This window comes from Rhinopithecus roxellana, chromosome 5, assembly GCF_007565055.1.
Source record: "Rhinopithecus roxellana isolate Shanxi Qingling chromosome 5, ASM756505v1, whole genome shotgun sequence".
Taxonomy (NCBI): Eukaryota; Metazoa; Chordata; class Mammalia; order Primates; family Cercopithecidae; genus Rhinopithecus; species Rhinopithecus roxellana.
Genome location: NC_044553.1, coordinates 139,341,709 through 139,354,538, shown reverse-complemented (window position 1 = coordinate 139,354,538; position 12,830 = coordinate 139,341,709). Strand labels below are relative to the sequence as shown.

The following is a 12,830-nucleotide window of genomic DNA, read 5'->3' as shown; positions in this document are numbered from 1 at the left end:
ATTTATGGATACCAAAGAGGCTGGATGGGCAAATAGTTAAAGAGCAGGAGAAAATACTTCAATTTTCTCCAAGTATTGCTCCCATGAGTGGCTCAACTGTACTAATTAAAATGAAATCAAGTAGCAACTTGGATGTCTGGGAAGACCTCTAAGTGCCAAAGGTGTGTGCTCACTCTTTCCTTTTCACCAGAGTTGGCCTGCAGATGATGAAAACAGGTGTGATGTCAGGCATCTCCTCTTTCATCTGGACCATGGCATTGATTGCTCAGGGAATCTCATTTCTTCAACATTTGCTGAAGCTATTACTACTTCCCCCAGTTTCTTTCCTGTCAGAGCGCTTGAAGAACACTTTGAGAAATCAGAAAAATATTTGAGAGCAAATAATGTGAAATGGTTCTCTTTGTTATTAATAACAAATCACAGGAGTTCCATATTCCCACAGATCTACAAATCTTGTGTCAATATCTAGTTTGTAAGTGTCTCCATTTGTCCTCTCTCATTCCAGAGGTCTTTTTCACATGATGTCAGGGGAACTGAAATGGAATGTAATAAAATTTAAACCTGGGATTTGCTAAAAACAAACAGAGGTGGTATTAGTCTTGTTTTTCTCAAACTTTTACCTCATTTCTTTAATATAGCTCTTGCTGAGCAACTTGAAAATTCTCCTGGAGAATTGAGGCTTGGACTTTTTGCAGCTGCCGTTGGGTTCAATCTTTAAATTGCAGTGTCTATGGTGAAAGAGAAAATTGAGTCACAGGAAGGAATAAGTTATGAAGAGAATTTTGTCAAAATATTTCTCTTCCAATAGGCAGATAGATAGTGCTGCTCTTGACAGCAAATTTCTTTTTATTTATTATTATTATTATTATTATTTTCAGATGGAGTCTCACTCTGTTGCCCAGGCTAGAGCGCAGTGGCACGATCTCGACTCACTGCAACCTCCGCCTCCCAGGTTCAAGCTATTCTTGTGCCTCAGCCTCCTGAGTAGATGGGATTATAGGCATGTGCTACTACGCTCGGCTAATTTTTTGTATTTTTAGTAGAGACGGGGGTTTCACCATGTTGGCCAGGCTGGTCTCTAACTCCTGACCTCAAGTGATCTGCCCGCCTCAGCCTCCCAAAGTGCTGGGATTACAGACGTGAGCCACTGTGCCCAGCCTTGACAGCAAATTTCCTAAAGACTAGAATTCTGTGTTTAAACCTCATTATTGTAAATAATGCTGCAATGAACATAGGAGTGCAGATACCCCTTTGACATACTGATTTCAAGTCCTTCCAATATATTCCAGAAGTGGGATTACTGGATCATAAGGTAGCTTTGTTTTTAGTTTTTTGAGGAACCCCCATACTATTTTCCATAATGACTGTACTGATTTACATTCCTACCAACAGTGTACTAGGGTTCCTTTTTCTCTGTATCCTCGCCAACACGTGCTATCTTTAATCTTTACTCAGTGAAATACTGTTCAGGCTTAAAAAAGAGCAAAATCCTGTCATTTGAGACAACATGGGTAAATCTAGAAGACATTATGCTAAGTGAAATAAGCCAGGAACAGAAAGACAAATAGCACATGATCTCACTTACATGTGGAATCTAAAAAAAGATGATCTGATACGGGTAGAGATTAGAATGATGGTTACCAGAGGCTAGGGGGAAAGAGGCGGAGGGAGTGGGAATGGGGAGTTACTGGTCAAAGGGTACAGAGTTTCAGCTAGGCAGGAGAAATACGCTTTGCTCTCTCTTGCACAGCAGGGTAACTATGGTCAATGATAAAGCATTGTATATTTCAAAATAGGTAAGAGAGTAAATTTCAAATGTATCAGCATAAAAAATGTCAAGTAAGTGAAGTGATGAATATGTTAATTAGCTTGATTTAACCACTCCACATGCATACATACATCAAATAATATAATTAAATTAAATTATATTAATTAAAATAATATAAAATTAAAAAAATCCCATTACAGGTTGGGCAGGGTGGCTTAGGCCTGTAATCCAGCGTTTCGGTAGGCTGAGGCAGGCGGATCACTTGAATCCAGGGCAACATGGTGAAGCACTGTCTCTACAAAAATTAGCCAGGAGTGGTGGTGTACACCTGTATTCCCAGATACTTGGGAGGCTGAGGTGAGAGGTCTCGCTTGATCTAGGAACGTCAAAGCTGCAGTAAGCAGAGATGGCACCACTGCACTCCAGCCTGGGCCACACGGTGAGACTCTGTCTCAAAAAATAAATAAAATAGAGAATAAAATCCCATTATGGTGACTTATTAATACATCATTACATGGTTTCCATACCATGGAGCTGTTTCTATAGTGCTTCATGACTTGAATCCCCCCAAAATTGGTTACAAAGAACCATGTTATTGTTTTTTAAGACCAACAGGCATAGAACTGATATATATATAGAGAGAGAGAGACTTTTAATTGTGTGCTGTTAAATAATGATGGCTATTACCTTCTTAAGCCCTCTCCATTGAAAATACTTCAACAAATGAAACAGAATACTCCAAAATATTTCTAAATTCCCAGGAGAAATTTCAAAATTATACTAAATGATTGAGGGTGACAGATTTGAAGTTGCTTATACAAAGAAATTTTTCTCTATTCTATTGAAAGCTTTTTATTTACTAAATTCATGTGAAAAACAACAATTATTTGCTTAATTTTCCTTATGCAACTTATAGCTATGCATTTATGGGAAACAAGTATTCTGACAGAATATGACTATGCTGCCCAATGGAGTAAATTATATAGGGGTTTTAATTTCTTAATGTTCAGCTTACCAGATGTTGCTACAAGATAAGCGCTTTAAAACTCACTGATCTTAAGCACAACTCAAAATTGCAAAATCGTGGGAGCAAACCAAAAGCCCGTCAATCAACGAGTGGATAAAGAAACTGTGGTACATATATACAGTGGAATACCACGCAGCCAATGAATTAACAGCCTTTGCAGTGACCTGGATGAAATTGGAGACTATTATTCTAAGTGGTGTGTCTCAGGAATGGAAAACCAAACATTGTATGTTCTCACTGATAAGTGGGAGCTGAGCCGTGCGGATGCAGAGGCATAAGAGTGATACAATGGACTTTGGGGACTGGGGGGAAGAGTGGAAGGAGGGTGAGGGATAAAAGACTACAAATATGGTGCAGTGTATACTGCTTGGGTGGTGGGTGCACTAAAATCTCACGAATCACCACTAAAGAACTTACTCGTGTAACCAGATACCACCTGCACTCCAATAACTTATTGAAAAAAAAAAAAAAAAAAAAAAACCAACTCGCTGGCTTAGATTGATCACATCTTAAAAAATCTAAATTTCATAATAGCTAGATTATTATTCAAGTCACATCACTGTGATATCTGCCTCCCCTAGTATAGCGCTAAGTACACGATAACTCAATTAGCCATTCTGCAAATTTCTTTAAATGCCACATCTTTTATTGTTATTTAAAACATAATATTATTATGATAATTTCCAGTCCAGTATTTTTAAAAGGTATGTACATATTTAAAAATCAGCAGTACAGAAGAGTACCAGTTGAAAAGTTTCTACTTGTATTTGTCTGCTTGGGCTGCCATAACAAAATACTACAGCCTGGCTGACTTCAACAACAGAAGTTTATTTTCTTACAGTTCTGGAAGTTAGAAGTTCAAGGTCAATGTCCTGTGTGAGGGTTGATTTCTGGGGATACTTCTCTTCTTGACTTGTTGACCTCTGCCTTCTTGCTGTGTGCATGGGAGTGGGGAGGAGGGACAACTCTTCTTTCTTTTTTTTAAAATTTTATTTTCAATTATTATGGGTACATAACAGGTATATATATTTATGGGGTACATGTGATATTTTGATACAGGCATGCAATGTGTAATAATCACATCAGGGTAATTGGGGTATCCATCCTCTTAAGGATGATATTTCTACTGGTTTAAAGCCCAACCCTTGTGACACCATTTAACCTTAATTGCTCCCCTAAAGGCCCGATCTCCAAATACAGTCACATTGGGAGTTAGGGCTTCAGCATATAAATTTAAAGGAGACATAACTCAGTCCTGATATCACTCAATCCCTAGTCCAAATTCCAGAGAAAACCACTTCAAGCCATTTTCTAATTTTAGTCACTGTAATTGTATTATATACTTACGTACTTGTTTTCTGAATGATAAATATTTAGACATATCTTTTGGCTGCATATAGTGAAGATTAGGAAATTACAACTGGCCTTTGAACAATATAGTCTACTTACAGGAAGATTTTTTCTATCTCTGCTACCCCTGAGACAGTAAGACCAACCCCTCCTATTCCTCCTCCTCCTCAGCCTACTCAGTGTGAAGGCAAGGATGAAGACCTTTATGGTGATCCTACTTCCACTTAATGAAGAGAAAATATATTTTCTCTCCTTATGATTTCCTTAATAACATTTTCTTTTCTCTAACTAACTTTATTGTAAGAACATAGTATGTTATACATATACAAAATATGTGTTAATCAACTGTTTACATTACTGGCAAGGCCTACAGTGATCAGTAGGCTATTAGTGGCTAAGTTTCTGGGGGGATGAAAAGTTGTATTCAGATCTTCAACTCCAGTTTTTGTTGTTTTTTTTTTTTTTAATTCTAGAGGCATTGAAGATATTGCTCTATTGTCTATTGTCTTCTAGTTTGATTCTCCCTCAAGCATTTAAGCTTTGCTTTCAGTGTTCTGACATTTTATAAATACTGTTGTGCCCATGTGCCTTTTCATTCATCACCTTTTGCACTAAGTGGACACTATCAATCTTTACCAGCTTCAGAAAACTTTCTCCTTCTGTTTCCTGGATGATTATGCCTTCTATGTTTTCTTTAGGACTCCTCTTGGACAGATGTTTGGCTTGGAGATGGATCCTCTGCATCTTTTAACTTTTGTCTGGTATTTCACAACTTTGTTTACTTGTTCAACATCCCAAGAAATTTCCTCACTTTAACTTCCACTCCTGGTAAATCTCTTACTTTGGCAATCTCATTTAAAATTTTCCAAAACTCTTTCTAATTTTTGATTACTACTATTGTTTTAATAGTAATTTTTATTGTTTTGGGGTCTGATAGTCTCTCCAATTTCTCTGAAGTTATTTAGTGAAATTAAACAACAATATTCTGTTTATGAATGATCTATTTTCTCTGGAGAAATATTCTTTTGTTCATTCTGGCCTTGTGTGTGTGTGTGTGTGTGTGTCTGTGTGCTACTGATGTGCAGTTTATTTCTCTCAAATATCTGGAAATTCTTGTGTCTTGTTTACATTTTTGAGTGAAGAATGTGAATGGCTAATGTCAGCAGATTGTATAGATCATTTCCCCCATGATGTTTCTCCCTGACTTCATGTGGGGGTGGCGGGGGTTGCTGATGGTAATGCCTCAATGATCAGGCTTCACTTATGTGTGAGGGCAGGAAGTGGGCCAGTGGGAGGAGTTCCCTGTTTACAGGAATCGTTCACTTTCTTTGAGATATGAATTGCAGCAAACACTGCATATGTCAGTTATTCAAACTGAATGAAGTGATGGTAGATGGGAGGGTCCAAGTGACACAGACTTTCAATTAATTGCCCTAATTAACCCTCAGTCCTGTAACCTTCAGGCTTGGAAAGCTCACTGGGACTCTGCAGGGAAGTACATCCGTCTGCAGTTGCAGCCTTATCCTGTCAGTATATTCTAGGCTGTAACCTCCTCTACAGTTAGTTACCATCAACTCAAGGCCATAGACCTTCCATCTTTCAGAAAGCTGTCAACATGTTTGCTTTGCTGGTGGTTCTATCTCTCACGTTCACCATGCAGTTTTGGCTTGATCTTATTTTAAATTTCTTCCCTGTCATGTCAGTGGGATTTGAAAGAAAGTCAGTCTACCACTTGGAACTGGAACTTTTATAGCTTTTAAAACAGAATGCATTGATGCCAACAAGTTTCTATGGTGCCCCTTAGGTACTCGGAATGAATGAGAATCACTCAATTATGTTATGAAACAGTTTTCTCCTAAAGTAAGAGCATTTGTTCTCAAACTTTTATTGTTTTTAAAAAAAGTATTGTGGTTACAGTTTTCTTCTTTTTGTCCTTTTACTTTATTGCCACTCTCATGGTGCTGCCCTGTAATACTCTCTCCTCACTGGCTGCTTCTTTGATGCAGTAGATTATCTTTAAAGCAGGAGTCAATAAACTTTGGGGGTGTTTTAAGAGATACTCTTTTGAGAAACATGCATGAGCTTTAGAGAATGAATTGTGTGACCTCCACTGTGACTAGTCTGTGGCCATTTATCCTCAATGATTTGGGTTTATCTTCAGATAACTGAAAGGTGCTAGATAACATGAACTATGAACAGGACTTGGAGGTTTGTTGTCTTCATTAGCACACTATTTAAATTGCTAGTGTCAATACCAATCATTTACTTGATATATTTGGTTTATTGTTTTTTCTCTTAGTGATCCCTGTCAATTAATCATAATTCAGTTCACCAGGAGTAAGTTTTTTCACATAAAAACCACTTATGATCAAGACAGAATGTTATACTTGTTATTAATTGGCTGTCAACACTGTATTTATTAATATGGATTCATTAGCAAATGTGCCAATTATTTTTCTTGTCTTCAGTTTTAACACATACAATAGTAACCCCCAAAGAAACTCACAGGTTAACAAAAAAAGAACAACACTCTAGGACTTGGCACAATTGTTCCATAGGAAGAAAATTTATTTCATGTTGTGAATGCAAATTTTAGTAACAATTCTGTTGAAGTCACTTTTCTAGGACTTCTTTCCAAAGCATTAGTTCAGCTGTTCGAGATGAAACACATTATCTATCAAGATGTGATATTTCGAAATGTCACAGGAGAGAAACACATGACAAAAGGCAACACATTTGTTTAATTTCATTAGTTACAAGTGAATTTCTAGGTAAGTCATGATTTTAGATGTTTATAATAATTTTATTAAGATGTGCAAGTCTCAATGATAGTGATGAATGGGTATGGCTGTGGAGAGACTCCAGGTGAATCCAGCAGGGGCCATCTGTGGGGCCCCATTAACCACACTCCACAATCTGAAAAAACAAAGAGCTTTTATTTCATGGCGTGGTTTATGAGCATTCAGAAGTAATGTCATCTCTGCTTGGAGACTTTTCTAACAGTACATTAGAGGGCTATCATCACAGGTAACCTGGAGGGTACATCTGTAGATAAAGATCCTGACTATTTTAAGTAAAGAAGAATTACTGGGGAAAAGAGGTTTTATGTCCAGTGATAAACAGGGCTGGAAAGAGCTGGCAGTTTCAGAAAAGAAGAAACCTCTCTTGACAGCTTTAGTATCATACTGTGGGCTGGAAATGGCAAAACCCATCCCTAAAGACAAGTGAAGTATTTTGAAGTGACTCTTCATAGTGAAGTAGCAACTCTAAATAACCAAAATTTGCAATCATAGTTTATTCTTCTATATAAACACGGATCTGTTTTTGGCCTGATGATTATAGCTGGGTAGATCTAGTAATTAAATGAATGATGCAGATCCAGGCAAATATGGTTACTCAATTGAATTTTTGATTCAGACATCATAATCAAAAGTGAAACAAAGGAAAAATTTCCTGGGTCACATGTCTAGGCTTCAAGGACTAGGAGACAGCAGCCCTACAAAATAGGAAAAACAGATTCTACTTACTTAGTGCCCTTCTTTCTCTTTATCTTAGAAATACATTTTTGAGGGAAAGGGATGTACTAGAGTTTTAAAATTGGAAGAGGCTATTGGACTCCTTCATTTCTACAGATTTCTGAGGTCCAGTGATTTGCCCAAAGTCCCATAGTTAATTAATGTCCAGCCTGTTTTATTAATCAATAGGGGATTGAGTGTGCTCTGCCCATAATTCCCACTTATTGCCACTTAGAAAGACTTTTTAGGGTTCACATCTTTTATGCTGTGAGGCTGGCCAAGAAGAGCAATTCTTAGTTTGCTAGGCCACATAAGCTGACATCTTGCCAGGTTTTCCAGGCAACACATAATAGCTTGCTCACATCAGGTGGATTCTTGTCAAGAGATGATTCATAGGTTGAGTTAAAAAACAAAACAAAGCAAAACAAAACTTAAAGCAAATTCTTTCCCTCCTTCATGTATCATAATAGCTGTTCCTTGTATGACAGCTAGCTGTGTTTGGCTTTTCAGTTTTAAGGTAATCAAGTTCTCTTTGTATCAGGGAGCATCTAGTTGAACTGAGCCAATGTGGGACTGATTTTATCTTGTGGTCACCAACCAAATTAATAGCATTTTCCATCTGCTGAATCTTTAGTATGAAACGCTATACAAATCTGAGAAGCTCTATATTGACATGGCTCAGTTAATATTTGCTGAACATCCTACACGATGTCATCACTGGACTTGGCATCAAGAAAGTCTTCTAGATAGTATGGATTATTTTGATTTCATCCGGGATTCAAATATGCTGGTAGCCTAACTTCCTTCTTGGAGGCAATGATTAGGTTAATACTAATCACTCTCCAGAGATAAACTCTTGCCCTGTGAAATATTGAAACATCACCTGCACAAGAGTGAGGGCAGCTATGTGTTGGGGGTGTCATGAGATTGGAATGTATATTCAAGAAACTATTATTGTGTAAGCTCCCCTACCATTGTGAGTAGTGTAGTGTTAACTTACAAAACCGTTTGCATATACTCTTCTGAGATTCGGCCCTGCTTCTTTGGGGTTAGATGCGAGTTTTCAAGCAGTTCATAGACATCTTGCATGTTGTGGAGACTCTGCCTCATGTTGTGGGTAACCTTTTCAACCTGAATATCAGTGCTGTTCTTTGGAGGAACCCTCTGCCCCCGGAATGCCTGAGCCTGGCGTTTACAGATGCCAAACTTGCTGAGTAGGATGAACACATCCCTCTGGAAGGCCTTGGTGAAAATAGCATAGAGGAATGGATTGGCACAGGAGTTAAGTGGATAGAAGAGGACCAGCAAGATTTTGGAATTGCTAACAGTGATGAGAGGCTTGTTCAGAATTGCTGACAGAGCATAGAACGAGATTGGGGCCATGCACATGAAGTCGGTGAAGATCAACACAGCCATTCTCTTGGCGATTTTGGTATCTTTGTCCCCTGGGTTGTACTGCGGATTCCGGACTGTGATGTAGATCTTCACATAACAGCAGCAGACGATGACAAACGCAACTATGTTGAGCGTCAGAACAAAAACAATATATGCCAGAGCAAGAGGGGTCTCGGTGTCCATGGGCAGGCAGATGCTGACTTTGGCATAGCTACTTATTCCCACCAAAGGGAGCAGGGCGAGAAGGAAGCAGCAAACCCAGCCCCCAATCATGATGGCACATGCATGCCTGAGGCGGATCTTCCGGTCCAGGCGCATGGCGAAGGTGATGGCATACCAGCGCTCCAGGGTGATGACCGTCAGTGTATACACCGACAACTCGCTTGCAAAGACAGTGAAGAAACCAGCCGTGTTGCACCCAGGGCCTGTCTGCCAGTCGATGGCATGGTTGTAGTACTCAGAGTGAGTGTAGAGGTCTACAGAGGCAATGAGGAGCAGGTACATCCCCATGCAGAAATCTGCAAAGGCCAGGTTGCACATGAGAAAGCGGGGGACGTTCAGTTTGTAGTGGCTGGTGAGAAGAATAAGCAGGACAAAGACATTGCCCAGGAGAGCCAGCAGACTAACGAACCACACCACAATTCTCAGGAACTTGTAGCCCATTATGTCTTCACACGGGTTGAACTCATCGGACTTGGGGGTACACACCATGTCTTCATTGTCCCCACACACAGTGTAGTCATAATGGCTGTCAAAAGCTTGTAGAGTCTCTTCCTGGGGGTTTTTGAGCTCCTGGCCAAAACCAATGATCTCATCCTCTTGTTCTTCAAAGAAGAGGTAATAATGAGCGTTGTTATGAGCATCCTGGAACTTGGACTTTTCCTTGTACCCAACAATGCTGTCATCCAGATTCTCTTCATATTCCCGCTGGAGGGGGCTACTCAAGGCATTCACAGATTTTCTCTGGCGCAAGCTCTGCATACTGCTCTCATTACACATCAAGGACTCAAGGATTCTGCAAGGCAACAAAAAAGTTAGTGCCAGGCTGGGCGCGGTGGCTCATGACTGTAATCCCAGCACTTTGGGAGGCCAAGGCAGGCGGATTGCTTGAGCCTAGGAGTTTGAGACCAGCCTGGGCAACATGGCGAAACCCCATCTCCATAAAAAATGCAAACATTAGCCGGGCACGGTGGTATATGCCTGTGGTCCCAGCTACTCGGGAGGCTGTGGTGGGAAAATCACCGGAGCCTGGGGAGGTCAAAGCTGCAGTGAGGCGAGATCAGGCCACTATACTCTAGCCTGGGTGACAGAGTGAGACCCTGTCTCAAAAAAAAAAAAAAAAAAAAGAGTGCTTGCTTAAAACCCATGAATGGTTCCCACATTTACAAAAATATGCAAACTACTTACTATGATGTACATAATTCTGTAAGGTTCTACAGGATCCGGGCAGGCCTGTTTCTGCGACATCATTTCTATGACCTCCCCTCCCCTACTGTGATCCAGTGGCATTGGTCTTATTTCTCTTCTGCAACCACTTCAAGAACAGTGATTGAAAAACAAAAAACAAACAAAAAAACCCAACAAAGTGGCCAGGTGTGCTGGCTCCTGCCTATACTTAGCCAGGCACGGTGACTCAATCCCAGCACTTTGGGAGGCTGAGGCAGGCGGATCACTTGAGATCAGGAACTCAAAACCAGCCTGGCCAACATGGTGAAACCCTGTCTCTACTGAAAATACAAAAATTAGCTGGGCGTGGTGGCACATGCCTGTAATCCCAGCTACTTGGGAGGCTGAGGCAGGAGAATCGCTTAAACCTGGGAGGTGGAGGTTGCAATGAGTCAAGATTGCACCACTGCATTCCAGCCTGAGTAGCAACAGAGTGAGCAAGACTCTGTCTAAAGAAAAAAAAAAAAAAAGATGTGGATGCTGAAGCCAGTCGCCGTGGTGGGAACCTGGCTCTATTATTGACTAGCTTGGGTAGGCCCATGAAGTTTGGTTAACTCATTTGTAACATGGGACAATGGGAGTGACTCTTTCATATAGGGTTATTAAAGGATTCAATGAATTTATCTTTTTAAGGCTCTTACAATAGCACCTGTAGCTTTGTGAGTGCCATATGATGGTTATTGTTATTATTATTATTATTATTCCTATTCAAAACTCCAAAACCCTATGTTCTCATTGCCTGAAAAACACATGGCTGCCTCTACTCATCATTATTTAGTTTCAAACTGAATATTTTAAAAATAAAACATTTATGTATTTTAGTAGATACAGGGTTTCACCATGTTGGCCAGGCTGAGCTCGAACTCCTGACCTCAAGTGATCCACCCACCTCAGCCTCCCAAAGTACTGGGAATACAGAAATGAGCCACTGCCCCTGGCCAGCCTGCTTATTTTCTGATTTCCTCCACTAGACAGCAAGTAAAATACGAGAGGGAATTCTTGTCTGTTCTATTCACAACAGCCAGGCACATAGAAGGTGCTCAGTAAATACGTGTTTAACAAATGAACGAATGGACACTACCGTACACGCATGCTTGTGGAAATAAGATTTAGTTTTTTCCCTGCTCACCAGACTTACAACAAAAGGGATTCTTTAACTTGCCTCAGCTGTTGAGCAGATTTTGATTGATCTCTTGGGTTCTGGTTAAAATGTCTAATGGACTTAATCTTCTCAACTGTTTGGAGGCTAAGGAGAAATCTAGACCCTGTCCCTGAGGTCCACTTAAGCCTCCCACCCAGCCCTTGTCCAGTCCTTCTCAGTGTCCCATGACATCAGTGTAGAGTCCACTATCACCATCCTCTACCCCACTCCTGGCTTTTTGCAGTTATGATGCCCACGTTGGCCTTCTTTGTGTGTGTGTGTGTGTGTGTGTGCGTGTGTGTGTGTGTGTGTGACGGAATCTCAGAATCTTGCTTTGTCGCCCAGGCTGGAGTGCACTGGCATGATCTTGGCTCACTGCAACCTCCACCTACTGGATTCAAGCGATTTTTCTGCCTTAGCCTCCCCAGTAACTGGGATTACAGGCACCTGCCACCACATCCGGCTAATTTTGTTTTTTGTATTTTTAGTAGAGACGGGGGTTTCACCATGTTGGCCAGGCTGGTCTTGAACTCCTGACCTCAGGTGATCTGGCCGCTTCAGCCTCCCAAAGTGCTGGGATTTCAGGCGTGAGACATTGTGCCCGGCTGCCAGATTGGCCTTCTTTGTATGGCTGTTTTAGCTTCTGCCCTCACACCTGATCTGATATTTTCCTGACTGCAATTATGTGTGTAGTAAGTCAATCAGTAAATACATAGAAGCTGAGGAGGACTGAATAGAGATAATGAAGGTGGATTAGGAGGACAGATCATAGAAGACACAACAGGGGAAATAATGCAGAGTAAAAGTGAAAAAGTAAAAGAATCAGAGAAAGCCTGGAGAGAAAATGAAGGCCATCCCTCCTTCACAGACTCATAAGCAGCCTGATGTGCACATACTATATATCACAGTTAATATTAATGAAGCTCTTATAATATTCCAGGCCATTCCATTCTGGTGTTTTCCATTCAGTTTCTCATTTAATCTTCTCAAAACTCCTATGAATGATAGCATTACGATCTCCATTCCCAAAGATTCAGAGTGGTTAAGTAACTAGGCTGGGATAACACAACTTGGAAAATGGCAGAGCTGCGGTATAAACCCAGCTGACTCCAAAGCCTGCAGGCATGTAACCAGTGAGTTATGACATTTGCGAGGCCCAAATCGATCAGGTAACCCAACTGTTTGTGT

General features: G+C 40.5%; 1 protein-coding gene across 1 annotated transcript in view; it reads right to left on the bottom strand.

Annotated features, from left to right (window-relative positions):
• Positions 1-6,683: 6,683 nt before the first annotated feature.
• TSHR (thyroid stimulating hormone receptor) overlaps positions 6,684-12,830 on the bottom strand; it is a 184,633-nt gene continuing 178,486 nt past the window's right edge. The window contains exon 11 of the mRNA XM_010364471.2: positions 6,684-10,070. Coding sequence (XP_010362773.2) covers positions 8,657-10,070 — 1,414 coding nt within the window. The 3' untranslated portion in view covers positions 6,684-8,656. The remainder of the gene's footprint in view (positions 10,071-12,830) is intronic.